A 12,627-nucleotide genomic window follows, 5' to 3' on the forward strand; every position below is an offset into this window, starting at 1 on the left:
CTCTCTCTCTCACTCTCTCTCTCTTTAAAATTATTTTATTTTACGCTTATCTAAAATGCAACACACACGAAGGACCCACCGTGAAAATTGGGAAACGCGGTGGGGATCATCTCTTACTCCCCCCCTCCCCACTTTCCCTCCCCTATTTCTTTTCTTATTTTTTTTTTTTTTATTTATTTTCTTTACCTTTTCTTCCTCCCTTTTCTCAATTGTTTGTGTGTGCGTGTGTCTCTGTGTTGTGTTTTGTTGTTGTTGTTGTAGTTGTTTTTCGGAGGCAAAATATGCGCCCAGCGAGTTAATCCTACAGCGTCAATATATATCAATTTTTATATATATATATATATTTATATATAATATATTTTTTCTCATATATATATATATATATATTCACTTTTTGTGTTCTATATCAATAGCGTATTGGATGCTTTTTTTTGTTCACTTATATCTTAAATATGCAATATAGGTAATCTTTTTTTCTCCTCCTCATTTTTCTTTTCCTTTTTCTTCTTCTTCTTCTTCTTCTTCTTCTTCTTTTTCTTTTTCTCTTTCACAGATATTATTATATCAAAAACGTGGAAACGAAAGGTTTTTTATTTTTTTATCTTTTTTTTCTCTCTCTCTCTCGAAATATCCGTTCTCTCTCTCTCTCTCTCTCTCTCTCTCTCTCTTGATTTCTTTCTTTCTTTCTTACTATTTTGCTTAATTATTTCTTAATTAATATGCCTATACTTCCTTCCTTCCTTCCAATCGCCCCAGATTTCTTCGAAGAAAAATAAAAAAAAAAATAAAAAAGTTTTTCTTAATTTTTCGTGAACATGCCATTCAGGGTATTACCGGTGTGGATTGTTCCTAAACAGAAATTTTGTCGGGCTTTGCGTATTTTCTTTTTTTCTCTTTCTTTCTCTCTCTCTCTCTCTCTTTCTCTCTTTCATCTATTCGTCTTATTTATTTATTTATTTATTATTTTATTTATCCTTTCTTATTTTTTTTTTGTATTTTTTCTTTTTACGCTTCGTAGCAGTTACGTGACATTCGTTCGTTCCACCATTCTATTCATGCACTCACATACTTATCTAAAATCGCATTCATAAACATATTGCGTACGCGCTTAATTTTTTTTACACCATATTTGTTTTTTCATAAAGTTTTCATTCTTTCTTCTTTTTTTTTTTTTTTTTGTATGTATTTATTTATTCATTTAATTTTAGTCGACTTAATTTTTCTTCTTAAATCCCCAATCCCCCCTCCCCCCGGTTTTTTAAAAATCTCCCTAATCAACTTTTCTTCCATCCCCTCCTCCCCCTCCTTCTCATCTCTTTATGGTTATCGCACGAAATCCTAAATTTACGTGGGCCAGGGAAAAGTCCCCCCATTTGTTTTTTTTTTTGTCTTTTAATTTTTATTTTTATAATCTTCGCGTAAGTACGAAATAACAATTTTGTAAAGTGTCTCAGTCTCTTATTTGATTCTGTCGTTCGTTCCGTTTCTCTCTCTCTATCTCTCTCTTTCTCTCTCTCTCTTCCTCTGTCTTTCATCGTTCCTTTATTCGTTTTCGTTCAAGATTTTGAAAAAAACGCGCGCGGGAGCAGCAGATATACGGCAGACGTTTTTTATTTAATTTAATTTAATTTAATTTTTTTTTTTCGAAAGAGGAACTAAAAAAGAATAGAAGAGAGAGAGACGCGTCATAATATGTTTCCTTCATAATATAATTTCTTTTTTTTTTATTTATAATTTTCTCACAATTTTGTTCTCTTTTGGTTCTCGTTTTCACATTCAAATTTTTTTTTTTACGCAATATCCTTACGAACGTTTTTTATTCCTTTTTTTAAATTTATTTTTGCTTTTTTCTTTTTTACACATCTCTTTTCGTCTCATACGTTCTTTAAGTTTCCTCTCCTTTCATTTTTTAAGCCCACCAATGATTTCATTTTTACAATGACGCGAAATTTCTAATGACATTATTTATTTCTTTTTTTTTTCTCGTCACCATCATCATCATCATCATCATTTACAACTGGTCGCGGTTTACGGGACACTTTAAATATCTTTTTAATTTTTTTTTTTTTTTTCTTTGGAAGGCACTTACTACTTTTTTTTTTATACAATATTTAATTTTAACGTTCTCTTCTCTCGATTCTTTCTCTCTCTCTCTCTCTCTCTCTTTCTTTCTCTTATTTTTGTCCATTCACTCGCATTCATTCTCGCATACTCTCGCTTTCATTCTCATTCACTCTTTCCCTTACGAACCCTCCCTCTGTACCTCTCTCTTTTTTTTTCTTTTTTTGTTGCGCTCTCACGTTTACTCTTGTTCCTCTCGTTTTACCGATTTCTCCTGTTCTTTTATTTATATACATATATATATATATATATATATAAATATATATATATATATATTTTTTTTTTTTTTTCAAAACGTATACTCGGCGTGCTACTCGAACGAACGAACGAACGAACGAATTTCACTGTAAACATTTATATATATATATATGTGTATATTTCCCCCTTTTTCCCCCACTCATCGTTTCCTTTACCCGTTTGCGTTTTTTTCTCTCTTTTTTTCCTTTTTCCCTCGTTCGCCCTTTAGCACCACCGCTGATTTTGCCATTCCTCCCCTCTCCTTCTCCTCTTATTCCTCCTTTCTTGCCCCTTTCCCTACATTTTTMCCCCCCCCCCCTGATCCCTCTCTCCCTTTCCCCCCTTTTTATTTTTCTCCTTATTGAACACATTAAGCCTAAAGTCTCGTAGTAAAGTCCCTTAAAAACTCGCGATTGTTTTTCTTCGAGATGAAACTTTTCGCGTGCTCCCGCGAACAGATCCATTCGGTGGCCCTTTCTCGTATGTTTTTTTTTTTTTTTCAAAATCAAGCGCCAGAGCTACGTAGTTAGAGGCCGAAATCGAAGATAACGTTTTTTCCCATTTTATATTTGGACAAACCGTTTGTAATCGAAACCCCAGGCTTGTATTGTTTTACGATCGGATCCGGAGTATTTTCTCTTATTCTTTTTCGAAAAATATTCTTGTCGAAAAGTGAGAAACAAATGGCAACGTGTAGGTGGGAGGGAGGGAGGGATTGGGGGATGATAAACAACATCATGTTTTGATGCAATCAATTTGTTGTTTACAACGACCACAAGTCCCTCCCCTACTGTTAACGCAAACGTTGCACCTCATTTCGATAGGAATTATCTGTAATAATTGCATGGGGAAAAATTTCTGATAGATATTTATATTTATATACTTGTCACGTTTTATAATTAATAGAAACAATGTTTTTTTTCATGGAACAATCTCACGCGTTCGTATCTTTCGTTACGTTTTTTCGTCATTTTAGAAATTATTATTATTATTATTATTATTATCATTATTATCATCATTCATTTAAATGTTGAAATATAATATTATCCGAATAAAATAAATATAATTTGCGTTGGGATTGATATAAAAAAAAGTATTTGTCAAAGTCAATATAATTCTTAGAAAGTTACGTCTTTGATTTGTACGTATTAGATTATTTTCCCATGCAATCATATAAACGTGGTGTTGCACTTTATCAAACGTTTTTAATCCACGGAATAAACGTCTCTTCGTAATATGTGTGTGCGTGTGTGTATGTAAATATATATATATATATATATATATATATATGTATGTGTGTGTATGTATGTATATATAATATTCTTTTTTTTTTTACGTGTCGCACCTATACTTTTTTGTGTTTTTATTTTTTTTCTATCACCACACGTGAAGGCCGAAAAAAATACACCATAAAAATCTTTACCGAAGGTCACTTTTGAGAGAGTTTGACGTTTATTTATTTATTTATTTATTTTTTTTTGCCGTTTTTTTTTCTTTTTTTTTTATTCAAAAATCTTTCCCTTTCCTTTTGTCTCGCTCTGACGCTCGTTTAAACATTCACGTAGTAAAAATGTTGGTACGGCGAATAAAGGCCATCGATGCATCCCCGTTATTTTTTTGTTTTTTTTTTGTTTTTTTTTTTTTTACGAAAGTTTCTCATCTCCAAGAAAACGCGATCGCGAGTTCAAACGTTAGGCGAAGGCCTCGAGTATATAATATAAATACATTATATATATATATTTTTTATTATTATTTTTTTTTTTATCGTAAGTATAATATAGTATATATTAACGATACGAAAGGAGAATAACGGAGAGAGGACGCGTGAAAATTCGCCAAACGATTGTTACATCCCTTTTCCAAAAACCCCCCCATGGCTTTAATAATTTTTCTTTGCACACGTTTGCTTTGTACCGAGATAAAAAAAAAAAATAGGAAAAAAAAAGAAGAATTTAGCAAGATCTTTCATTGTGTATCCTTCCTCCTATAATTTACCTTCGCGTTACAATACAATGGCAATTTAATCTAAATCCACCTACCTTACTTACAACCACCCACCCCCCCACACCCCACCCCAATTTTATTTATCTCTCATTTCTCTCAGCGCAATCAAACATCTTATTCGAAAGACGATATTTTTAACTTTGATTTTTTTTTCTTCTCCTTATTTATTATTTTATATCTGCTTTTAGCACAATCTCGAAATTTGTCATCGATTGTCGAGGAGGTTCGGGGTCCCGTTCGCAAAATTCACGCTTAAAGTGTAAAATTTTGAAAAATAGCACGATATCTCGACGAAATTGAATTCACCATCTTCTCTCTCTTTCTTTCTTTCTTTCTTTCTCTCTCTCTTTCATTTTCTTTCATTTTTCCTTTCACTTTTTTTTAAGTTTCTTTCTTTCCCACTTTCTTTCTCTCTCTCACTCTCATACATTATTTTTCTCATTCGTAATTTTATAGTCGCACACAGTTTATCGTTTTCTCTCTCTCTCTTTCTCTCTCTCTCTCTCTCTAACGTACACGTAGCATACACGCACAATAAATCATGAAAACATTCATGCAACATACATCATCATCATAATTATCTCACATTCTCTAATTTATCAAATTCATACAAATTTATTTATTTTTTGTTCTTTCTTTCTTGCTTGCTTTCACCGGGTCCTGTGTCACCATCACCAATTTTTGTCTCATCCCTAATCTCTAAACCTTATAATTTTTATACTTGGCATACCCCAAACATGGCAGGAAGGCAATAATTACACTTAATAAAGTACATCGATCATTATTATTTTTTTTTTTTTTTTTCTTCTTGTTTCGTCCCAATGTGTACTCGTCGTTCATAAAAAGACTTTAGTCGACTTTCTTTCTTTCTTTCTTTCTTTCTTTTTTACATTCTCTCTTTCTCTCTGTCTTTCTTTATTTCCACTTTGTCTAATTTTCTTTAACTCTCTGTATCTGTTTATTTCCCTTTCATTTTCTTTCTTTCTCTTTCTCTCTCTCTCGCTCTCGCTTTATTCGGTAGACAATCGTAGGGTGAAATTTTGTACATCTTTCTTGTATGTCAATTTGTGTGTAGTGTACGTGTATGTATGTATCTATGTATGAATGTATAAGCGTGTATTTTTTTCTTTCTCTATTACAACATTCTCTTTCTTTCCTTGTTTTTTTCTTCTTATTATTATTATAATATATTACTCGCGAGTGTACGTGGATCAGAAAAAATTGCACACTGCATTTTACTGATTACAAAAATTATCGTTTTACGCGGCGCAGTCGTCTCTTTTTTTTTCTTTTTCTTTTTCTTTTTCTTTTTCTCTTTCTCTTTCTCTCTACCTTTTATTTCTATTTTTTCAAAAATTACCTTTTGTTCAGAATATTTTCTTTTCTTTTAATCATTCTTTCAACTTCTTTACTTCCCTTCTATTTACCTCGAAAACATAAAAATTGATTTCTAAGACGAATTATAATATAAAGAGAAAATAGGAAGAAGAGAGAAACGAAAATGTGGGCTATTGGTTGGGGGTTGGATTAGGGGTGGGCTTGAGATTGGGGTAGGAGGAGGTTTATCAGGTTGGGGGTGGGAGGAGGATGAGAATTTAACGATACGCCACGTTTCCACGATCCAGTAATAAGGCAGTGAACAATCATAAACTCCCATCATACGTCTTTCTATTTCTTTCTCTCTTTTTCACATGCAATTTTTATTCTTTTATTGTATTTGTTCTCTGTTCTTTGTGCGTGTGTATGTTAAATGTATGTATGACTCTTGGTGTATCCGGAGGTTGTTGTGAGACTACTTTTGGGTCGCGAAAAAAGCCGCAGGCCGGTTGTCGTCGTCATCGTCGTCATCTTCGTCATCGTCGTCGTCATCGTCGTCGTCGTAACAAATCTCTCCTCACATCATCTCCGATCACGACGCGACTATAATTCATTAATAATCGCATTATTTTATTCTTTTTTTTTTTTCTTTTTTTTTTCTTGTTTACGAATAATCATTAATTTTAATTTATACATTTGGCATTAAAAGTACGGCTACTATTTTATCGTCATATACAATTATCGTTAGCGTAGGTATAAATTTGGTATACTTATGCAGTGTAATTTATTTATTTATTTATTTATTTATTTTTTTTTTTTCTTGGGGGGGGATTATGACTTGTGAACGTGTGTGTGTGTGTGCGTGTGTGCGTGTCTTTTTCTTTTTTTTTTTATAATAGCGAGTAGAGAGAAAGGTGGTAATGTTAAGTGTGAGTACCTGTTGTTAAATTATTTATATTCGTTTTTTCGAATTAAAGAAGAAGAAGAGACACGCTAATGCAATATAAATATGTATATGCGCATACACACACACACACAGCCATACACGATAGGAGTGCTGCATCTTCTGTGTATATTCTTTCTCTTTCTCGCTAATTGATTGTACGATTGTTACAAACTTCTTCGTTCCTTGTTTCTTTTTTGGAAAAAAATTACAAAAAAAATTACAAAAAAAAAAAAGAAATAAAATAAAAATAGACAAGAAAGGAACATACACGCACGATATGAAACCGTTGCGCGCAAAACCATATACATTTTCATCGAAATTTTTGATCCATCATGTGCCTAATGTTGTTCTTTTTGAAAAAGAAGTTTGTATACATGTACGCGCTCGTTTATCTATGTATTATCTGTATATTTGTTTATGCATTTATAATTTTTGTTTACTAATGTATGCAATTTGTGTGTTCTGTTGAATGTTCCTGATGATGATGCATTGTTGTTGTTGTTGTTGTTGTTGTTGTTGTTGTTGTTTATTTTATATTATTTTTTTTTTTTTTGTTTTACTGAAGTGAGTAGCTGGTGATTATGGTGGTGGTGGGTGGNGCTACGATCCTTTATTATTTTATATTTTTTCTTTCTTTCTATCATTTTTTTTTTCTCTATCTTTTTACTATCTTTCTCTCTCTTTCGCACTCTTTCGCTCTCACTCTCTCTCTCTCTCTCTCTTTTTTTTTTTTCTGGAAGCAAATCGAGTGTGTGATAATATTTCGTCGCCGATCGTCGCCGACTCGCTTCATCGACGACGAAGACGACGAACACAACGAAAACGACGACGACGACGACGACGACGACGACGACGACTACAACGAAGAGGAAAAAAAAAAAATTATTCGGCGACGATCGACGACGCAGCTTTTGAACGACGAATCCTGCTTTTCACACGATAGTAGTAGTTTTATTTATTTTTTTCTTTTTTTTTTTCTCTCTCTCTCTCTATTATCTTCTCTTTCACACACATTCATTCTAATTTTCTCTCTCTCTCTCTCTCTCTCTCTCTCGCTCGCTCTTTCTACTTCGCTTTTTCCTACATTTTCTTATTATTATCTTCTCGTCGTCCGCTTCATCTTTTTTTGATTCTAAGTCTCTCTCCCCCCTTCTTCTTCTTCCTCTTTCTCTCTTATTCCTCTTCATCTAAACTTATTCGCGAAATTTTTCATCCCTCTCGCGCGCGTTGTTGTTTCCTAGAAATAATTTTTTTTATTCTTTTACAAGAGTTTTTAGCAACGCGACTTTTTAATCTTTCTTCATGTTTTTTTTCCCTTTTTTTTCTTTTCTTTTTTTTCTCTTTGCTTCATCTTCTTCGTCTTCTTTATCTTCTTTATCTTCTTCTTCTTCTTCTTCTTCTTTTACTACTACTTCTCATTTTCAATAAAACTTTATTATTTCACGTAGAACTCACCGTAAATGGGGGCGAGATTAAACGCATAGAGTTTGTACGTGGCGTTCTAGCGGCGAAAAAAAAAAACCCCACGACGAAACAAGGCTCTCGTCGATATACTCGACAATATTCGTAGAAAAGTCCTCGCACGAATTTTTATATCTCCGTTATACACTCATTCTCACTCACTCACACTCTTTCTTTCTCTCTTTTTTTCTTTCTTTCTTTCTCTCTCATTGCGAGCTGCTCTATATTCTATCTTTCTCTCTCATTCGAGAGTCGTCTTCTCCTCCTCTTCTTTTTTTTTTTTTTTTACAAGAAGATCGCTTCTTTATTCCCCTCCTCTTACTCCTCCAACTTTTTCTTCTTCTTCTTCTCCTATTTGAACCTCAAAGTGTTCTTCGAGAAATCCCGGAGTACCGAAAGATGAGAGAAGAGCGTCTTGTGGTCCGTCGAACGGAAAATCTTCGTCACTTTCAACCAACCTCTTTTTCTTTTTCTTTTCTCTCTCTCTTTCTCAATATATATCTTCCTTTCTCTATCTCTTTCCATCTTTCACGTCTCGACGGACAGAAAAAGCCTACTCTCTCTCTTCCTTTCACTTTCTCCCCTTAACTTTTTCTTCTTCATCATCATCATCATCTTCTTCTCCTCCTCCTTTTTCCTCGGCATCTAACTTCCTCCTCTCATCATCTTCTTTACTCTACCCCCTTTCCCCTCCCCCTTTCCTACCGCCCTTTTGCCCACCTAAATCTCCCCATCCTTTTCTTTCCTTTCCTTTGCACTCGGTTCTTTTATTAGTTGCTTTGCTCATCACTCGCTCTTTCTCGAAGAGTCGTAAATCGTCGCATACTATTCGCAACGAGAGTCAGTTAAGGGCTCCAACTTGACTGGTATCTTGTCCTTGTCCTTGAGACTGTGGGGACTTTTCACGAGGTCGGCAATGTCCTCTTGAAAAAGATTCTCAGGTCTTGGACTGACAAAGCTTCGTGCCGGTTTATACGTCATACCACTTACACCGATACCAACTTCTACGCTACCGGGTATATGTCCAGGATCCATCAATGGGCCCAATGGACTCGCTAATGGACTTTCCATTGGACTTTCCGGTGGACCACCGGAACCTGGACTCGCCAGGCCTAAATTCAAAGGTGAATTGCCGGTATTGTTACCACCGCCGCAACCGATCATTCCACCTCCGTTGTTACCGAGAATACTCGCGTTATTGTTGTTGTGATGTTGACTCGCCTGCATCGCAGCTTGCAAATTTGACGAAAGACTCGTCGATAAACTCGTCGATAGGTTAGTCGCCATCATATCGTGCTGCGAGTGGGCTGCTGCTACCATGCTACACATTTGATGCCTTAAACCTACAAATAATTCAATCAATTATAATATCATTAACACATATCACAGTTTTATAATTAATCATCATTTCTTTAAGTTAATATCAATTTATTGATCTCATATGATATATATATTGTATATTATAAATGAAATTGATTATTAATCGAATAGAAAATTATTTAGAAATAAAATACCTTGAGCAACAGCAGCCACCGCCGCAGCTGCAGCAGCCCCAGGACTGACTGCACCTTCCGGTCCATTGCAAGCTGCATAATTCGCCAAAGTCGGATACATCGAGGTTGGTTCTTCCTTAACAATATGGGGGGAATGACCGTCTCTGAAGACAACTGCACGTATTACACCACGAATGTGTTCGTCCGGCCAAACGCCGAGTAAAATCCTTTGGGGTCGTCCTCTGCCCTTTGGCCGCAAATCTATATTAATTTGTATCCAACAAAAATTATTTTCATTTGTATCTAAATGGTGGGTCAACTTCGTTTCTAGTTTTTTTTCCCCCATGTATAAAAACACATGTTTCGATTTTCGAAAATCGAAACGAAGTGACACGAAGGAATAATTTAAAAAGGGTTAACACTCACCGGCTCCTCCATCAGCACTAGGACCCAACATGTTGTGTACTCTGTTCGCGTACAATACGAATGTCGGATAAGGGATGTCGTATTTTCTGCGAAGAGAAAAATATATTATTAATTAAATAATATAATTATCATTATATATCGAGAATAAAAAAAAAAACATTTCTATATTAGCGAACGCGTATCATTTTCTGTTTCTCAAGCAAACGTACGTATATATCTTGCGTTTTGTTCATTTTTATCGGGCAAAAATTTATCGCGCTTATATAAAAAAAAAAAAAATGCTATATAACATAGAAAATATAATATAGTTCAATGTTAACTAAATATTATTGCTTATAATAAAAGAACCGTTAATTGAAGAAGAAAGAGAAAAAGAAATAAAGAAACTATGAAATCGAAGATATCTACGACTTTCTGTTAAAAAAGTAACTACACAACACACACACACACGTACACACAGATATATACATATATACACATATGTTATATGTCTCAAGATCGATCATTCATTTTTATGAATTCAACTAACCTACTTCGAAGCAGTTAATTCCAAGAAATGACATATGTGTATACAGATATACACACATACACCCACATTCACACAGAGAGATAGATATGGTAATATGTAATATGTACAAAATCGTCTAGGCAAAACTATTTTGTTTTTTTTTGTTTTTTTATTCTTCTTCTTGTTACTTTTTTCCCTCAAAGAAATTTCTCCGTTTCGAATTCGTGCGAGAGAAAGAGAGAGAAGGATAAAAAAAAACATAATAAATCCATGGAAATTCGAGGGACATCATACTACGGCATAAGGTAGATAAGTAGGTGTGTACGTGTACAAGAAGAACACATAAAACTTCTTTCTTCTCTCTTGGACTATTTATTCGTTACTTGTTTTCTTGTTTACTTTTTGTTTTTTTTCTATTTTATTACGGGACTCTTCTTACGCGCGAGTAAGTATTTGTATTATAAAAAATTATAATGGTAACACAGTGTGCTATAACTTTTCGAAAAAATTATCAGGGTCAGTGTGTCGCGGATATTTTCTTCAAAATTTATTATACATAAACCGGAAACTTCGTTCTTATTTGTATATCATGTCTGTAGAAATATAAATTGTAGAAAATTGGATAGAACGTTTAATATAATTTCTCGTTTTTTTCTTTTCTTTTTTAAATTAAAATATCGAATTAAATATTAGAAAATGAATCGTTGCAATATGACCGGTATACCTCTCTCTCTCTCTCTCTCTCTCTCTCTCTTATTTGATTATTCTTCATAATTTTAATTTTTTCTTTCTATCGAACGAAATATTTTGTTTTAAAAAAAAAGAAGAGTAAGGGGGGGGGGTTGAGACGGGGAAGGAAAGAAAAAAAAAACTTGCCTCGCTGCTTGACTCAATGATAATCCTTCCTTGAGGACACTGAAGATCGCTTCCGCCATCGTTTCCGGTCTCCAGGATTTCAGTGGGCCACGTTCACGGAAGCGTAGATTGTGGACCAAGCTCTGATTGGTGTTCCAACATTTTTGCCACATCGACTGCAGTTGATACTGGTAACTGTCTGCTAGTTAACGTCCCCCCGTGGAAAAAAAAAAGAAACAGAGAGAAAACAATTAGTCAATGGTTTTTTGTAAACGCCAAATAAATGTGTACATACATATACATATGCGTATCACGCGTTGCGTATACGTATATGTATAAAAAAAAAAAAACACCGCATAGAGAGATACTATAGTACTCTACAAATGGTATTACCACACACACACATACACACACACATATATACACAAGGAATAGCGAAACGTTTTAAAAAATTCCGATTTAATTTCGGAATTTTTCGTTCTCTTTATTTGTGCATTTTTTTTTTTCCTTTTCTTTTCTCTCTCTCTCTCTCTCTCTCTCATTCTCTCTCTCACCCTCACCCTCTCTTTTTTAGTTGTTACGTATTAATTTCTACGCGTGTTTCTCGTTTATGCTCGAAACAAAAGACAAAATAAAAAACAAAAAAGAAAATAGAAAAAAAAATTATATATATATATATATATATATATATATATGTGTGTGTAAAAAATTAACGCCCAACACACGTCAATAGAAACGACGACGCGAAAAAAAAGCCGACGTGGCGTTATTTTTTTCCCCTTTTCTTTTCTTTTCTTTTTTTTTTCTTTTTTTAAATTTTTGTTTAAATATAATTTCGTTTTTTGTTTCTTGTTTGTTTTTTTTTTTCAATCAATAGTCAATACTTTTTCGCCTCGATCTCCCATGTATGCATCTCTTTCTCTTACTTTTTCTGTATACCTTTTACATTGTTTGTAGATTTGCCTGTAAAATGAGAAAAAAATTTTTTTAAGAAAAATAAAAAATATAGTTTGCAAAGGTTTTTAGGGGAATTATTATATAAGACTCGTTAATTATATTATTATTACATAATTTATCGATTGTGTTGTTGTTGTTGTTGTTGTCGTAAATTTATACAATCGTTACAAAAGTTGCGTTTTCAATTTGTTACAAAAACAAAGCGCGCAATCTTTTATAAAGAAATGAAAAGAAAAAAGAGAGGAAACGTATAATAATAATAATAATAATAATAATATTAATATTAATATTAATAATAATAA

The 12,627-nt window shown here is 33.5% G+C and overlaps 1 protein-coding gene across 2 annotated transcripts in view; it reads right to left on the bottom strand.

Annotated features, from left to right (window-relative positions):
* Positions 1-7,806: 7,806 nt before the first annotated feature.
* Positions 7,807-12,627, bottom strand: part of LOC106787574 (protein bric-a-brac 2-like) — a 235,032-nt gene continuing 230,211 nt past the window's right edge. Inside the window, exons 3-6 of one of the 2 annotated variants that reach the window (XM_014750018.1) lie at positions 11,390-11,567; positions 10,006-10,091; positions 9,601-9,840; positions 7,807-9,429 (exon numbers count right to left, since the gene is read on the bottom strand). In XM_014750018.1, the coding sequence (XP_014605504.1) occupies positions 8,912-9,429; positions 9,601-9,840; positions 10,006-10,091; positions 11,390-11,567 (1,022 nt within the window). In that variant the 3' untranslated portion in view covers positions 7,807-8,911. Of the gene's footprint in view, positions 9,430-9,600; positions 9,841-10,005; positions 10,092-11,389; positions 11,571-12,627 lie in introns of both variants that reach the window. The other variant, XM_014750017.1, reaches the window with a different exon arrangement.

The sequence above is a fragment of the Polistes canadensis genome, unplaced genomic scaffold (assembly GCF_001313835.1).
Source record: "Polistes canadensis isolate GaletaPanama2010 unplaced genomic scaffold, ASM131383v1 scaffold_106, whole genome shotgun sequence".
NCBI classification, from domain to species: domain Eukaryota; kingdom Metazoa; phylum Arthropoda; class Insecta; order Hymenoptera; family Vespidae; genus Polistes; species Polistes canadensis.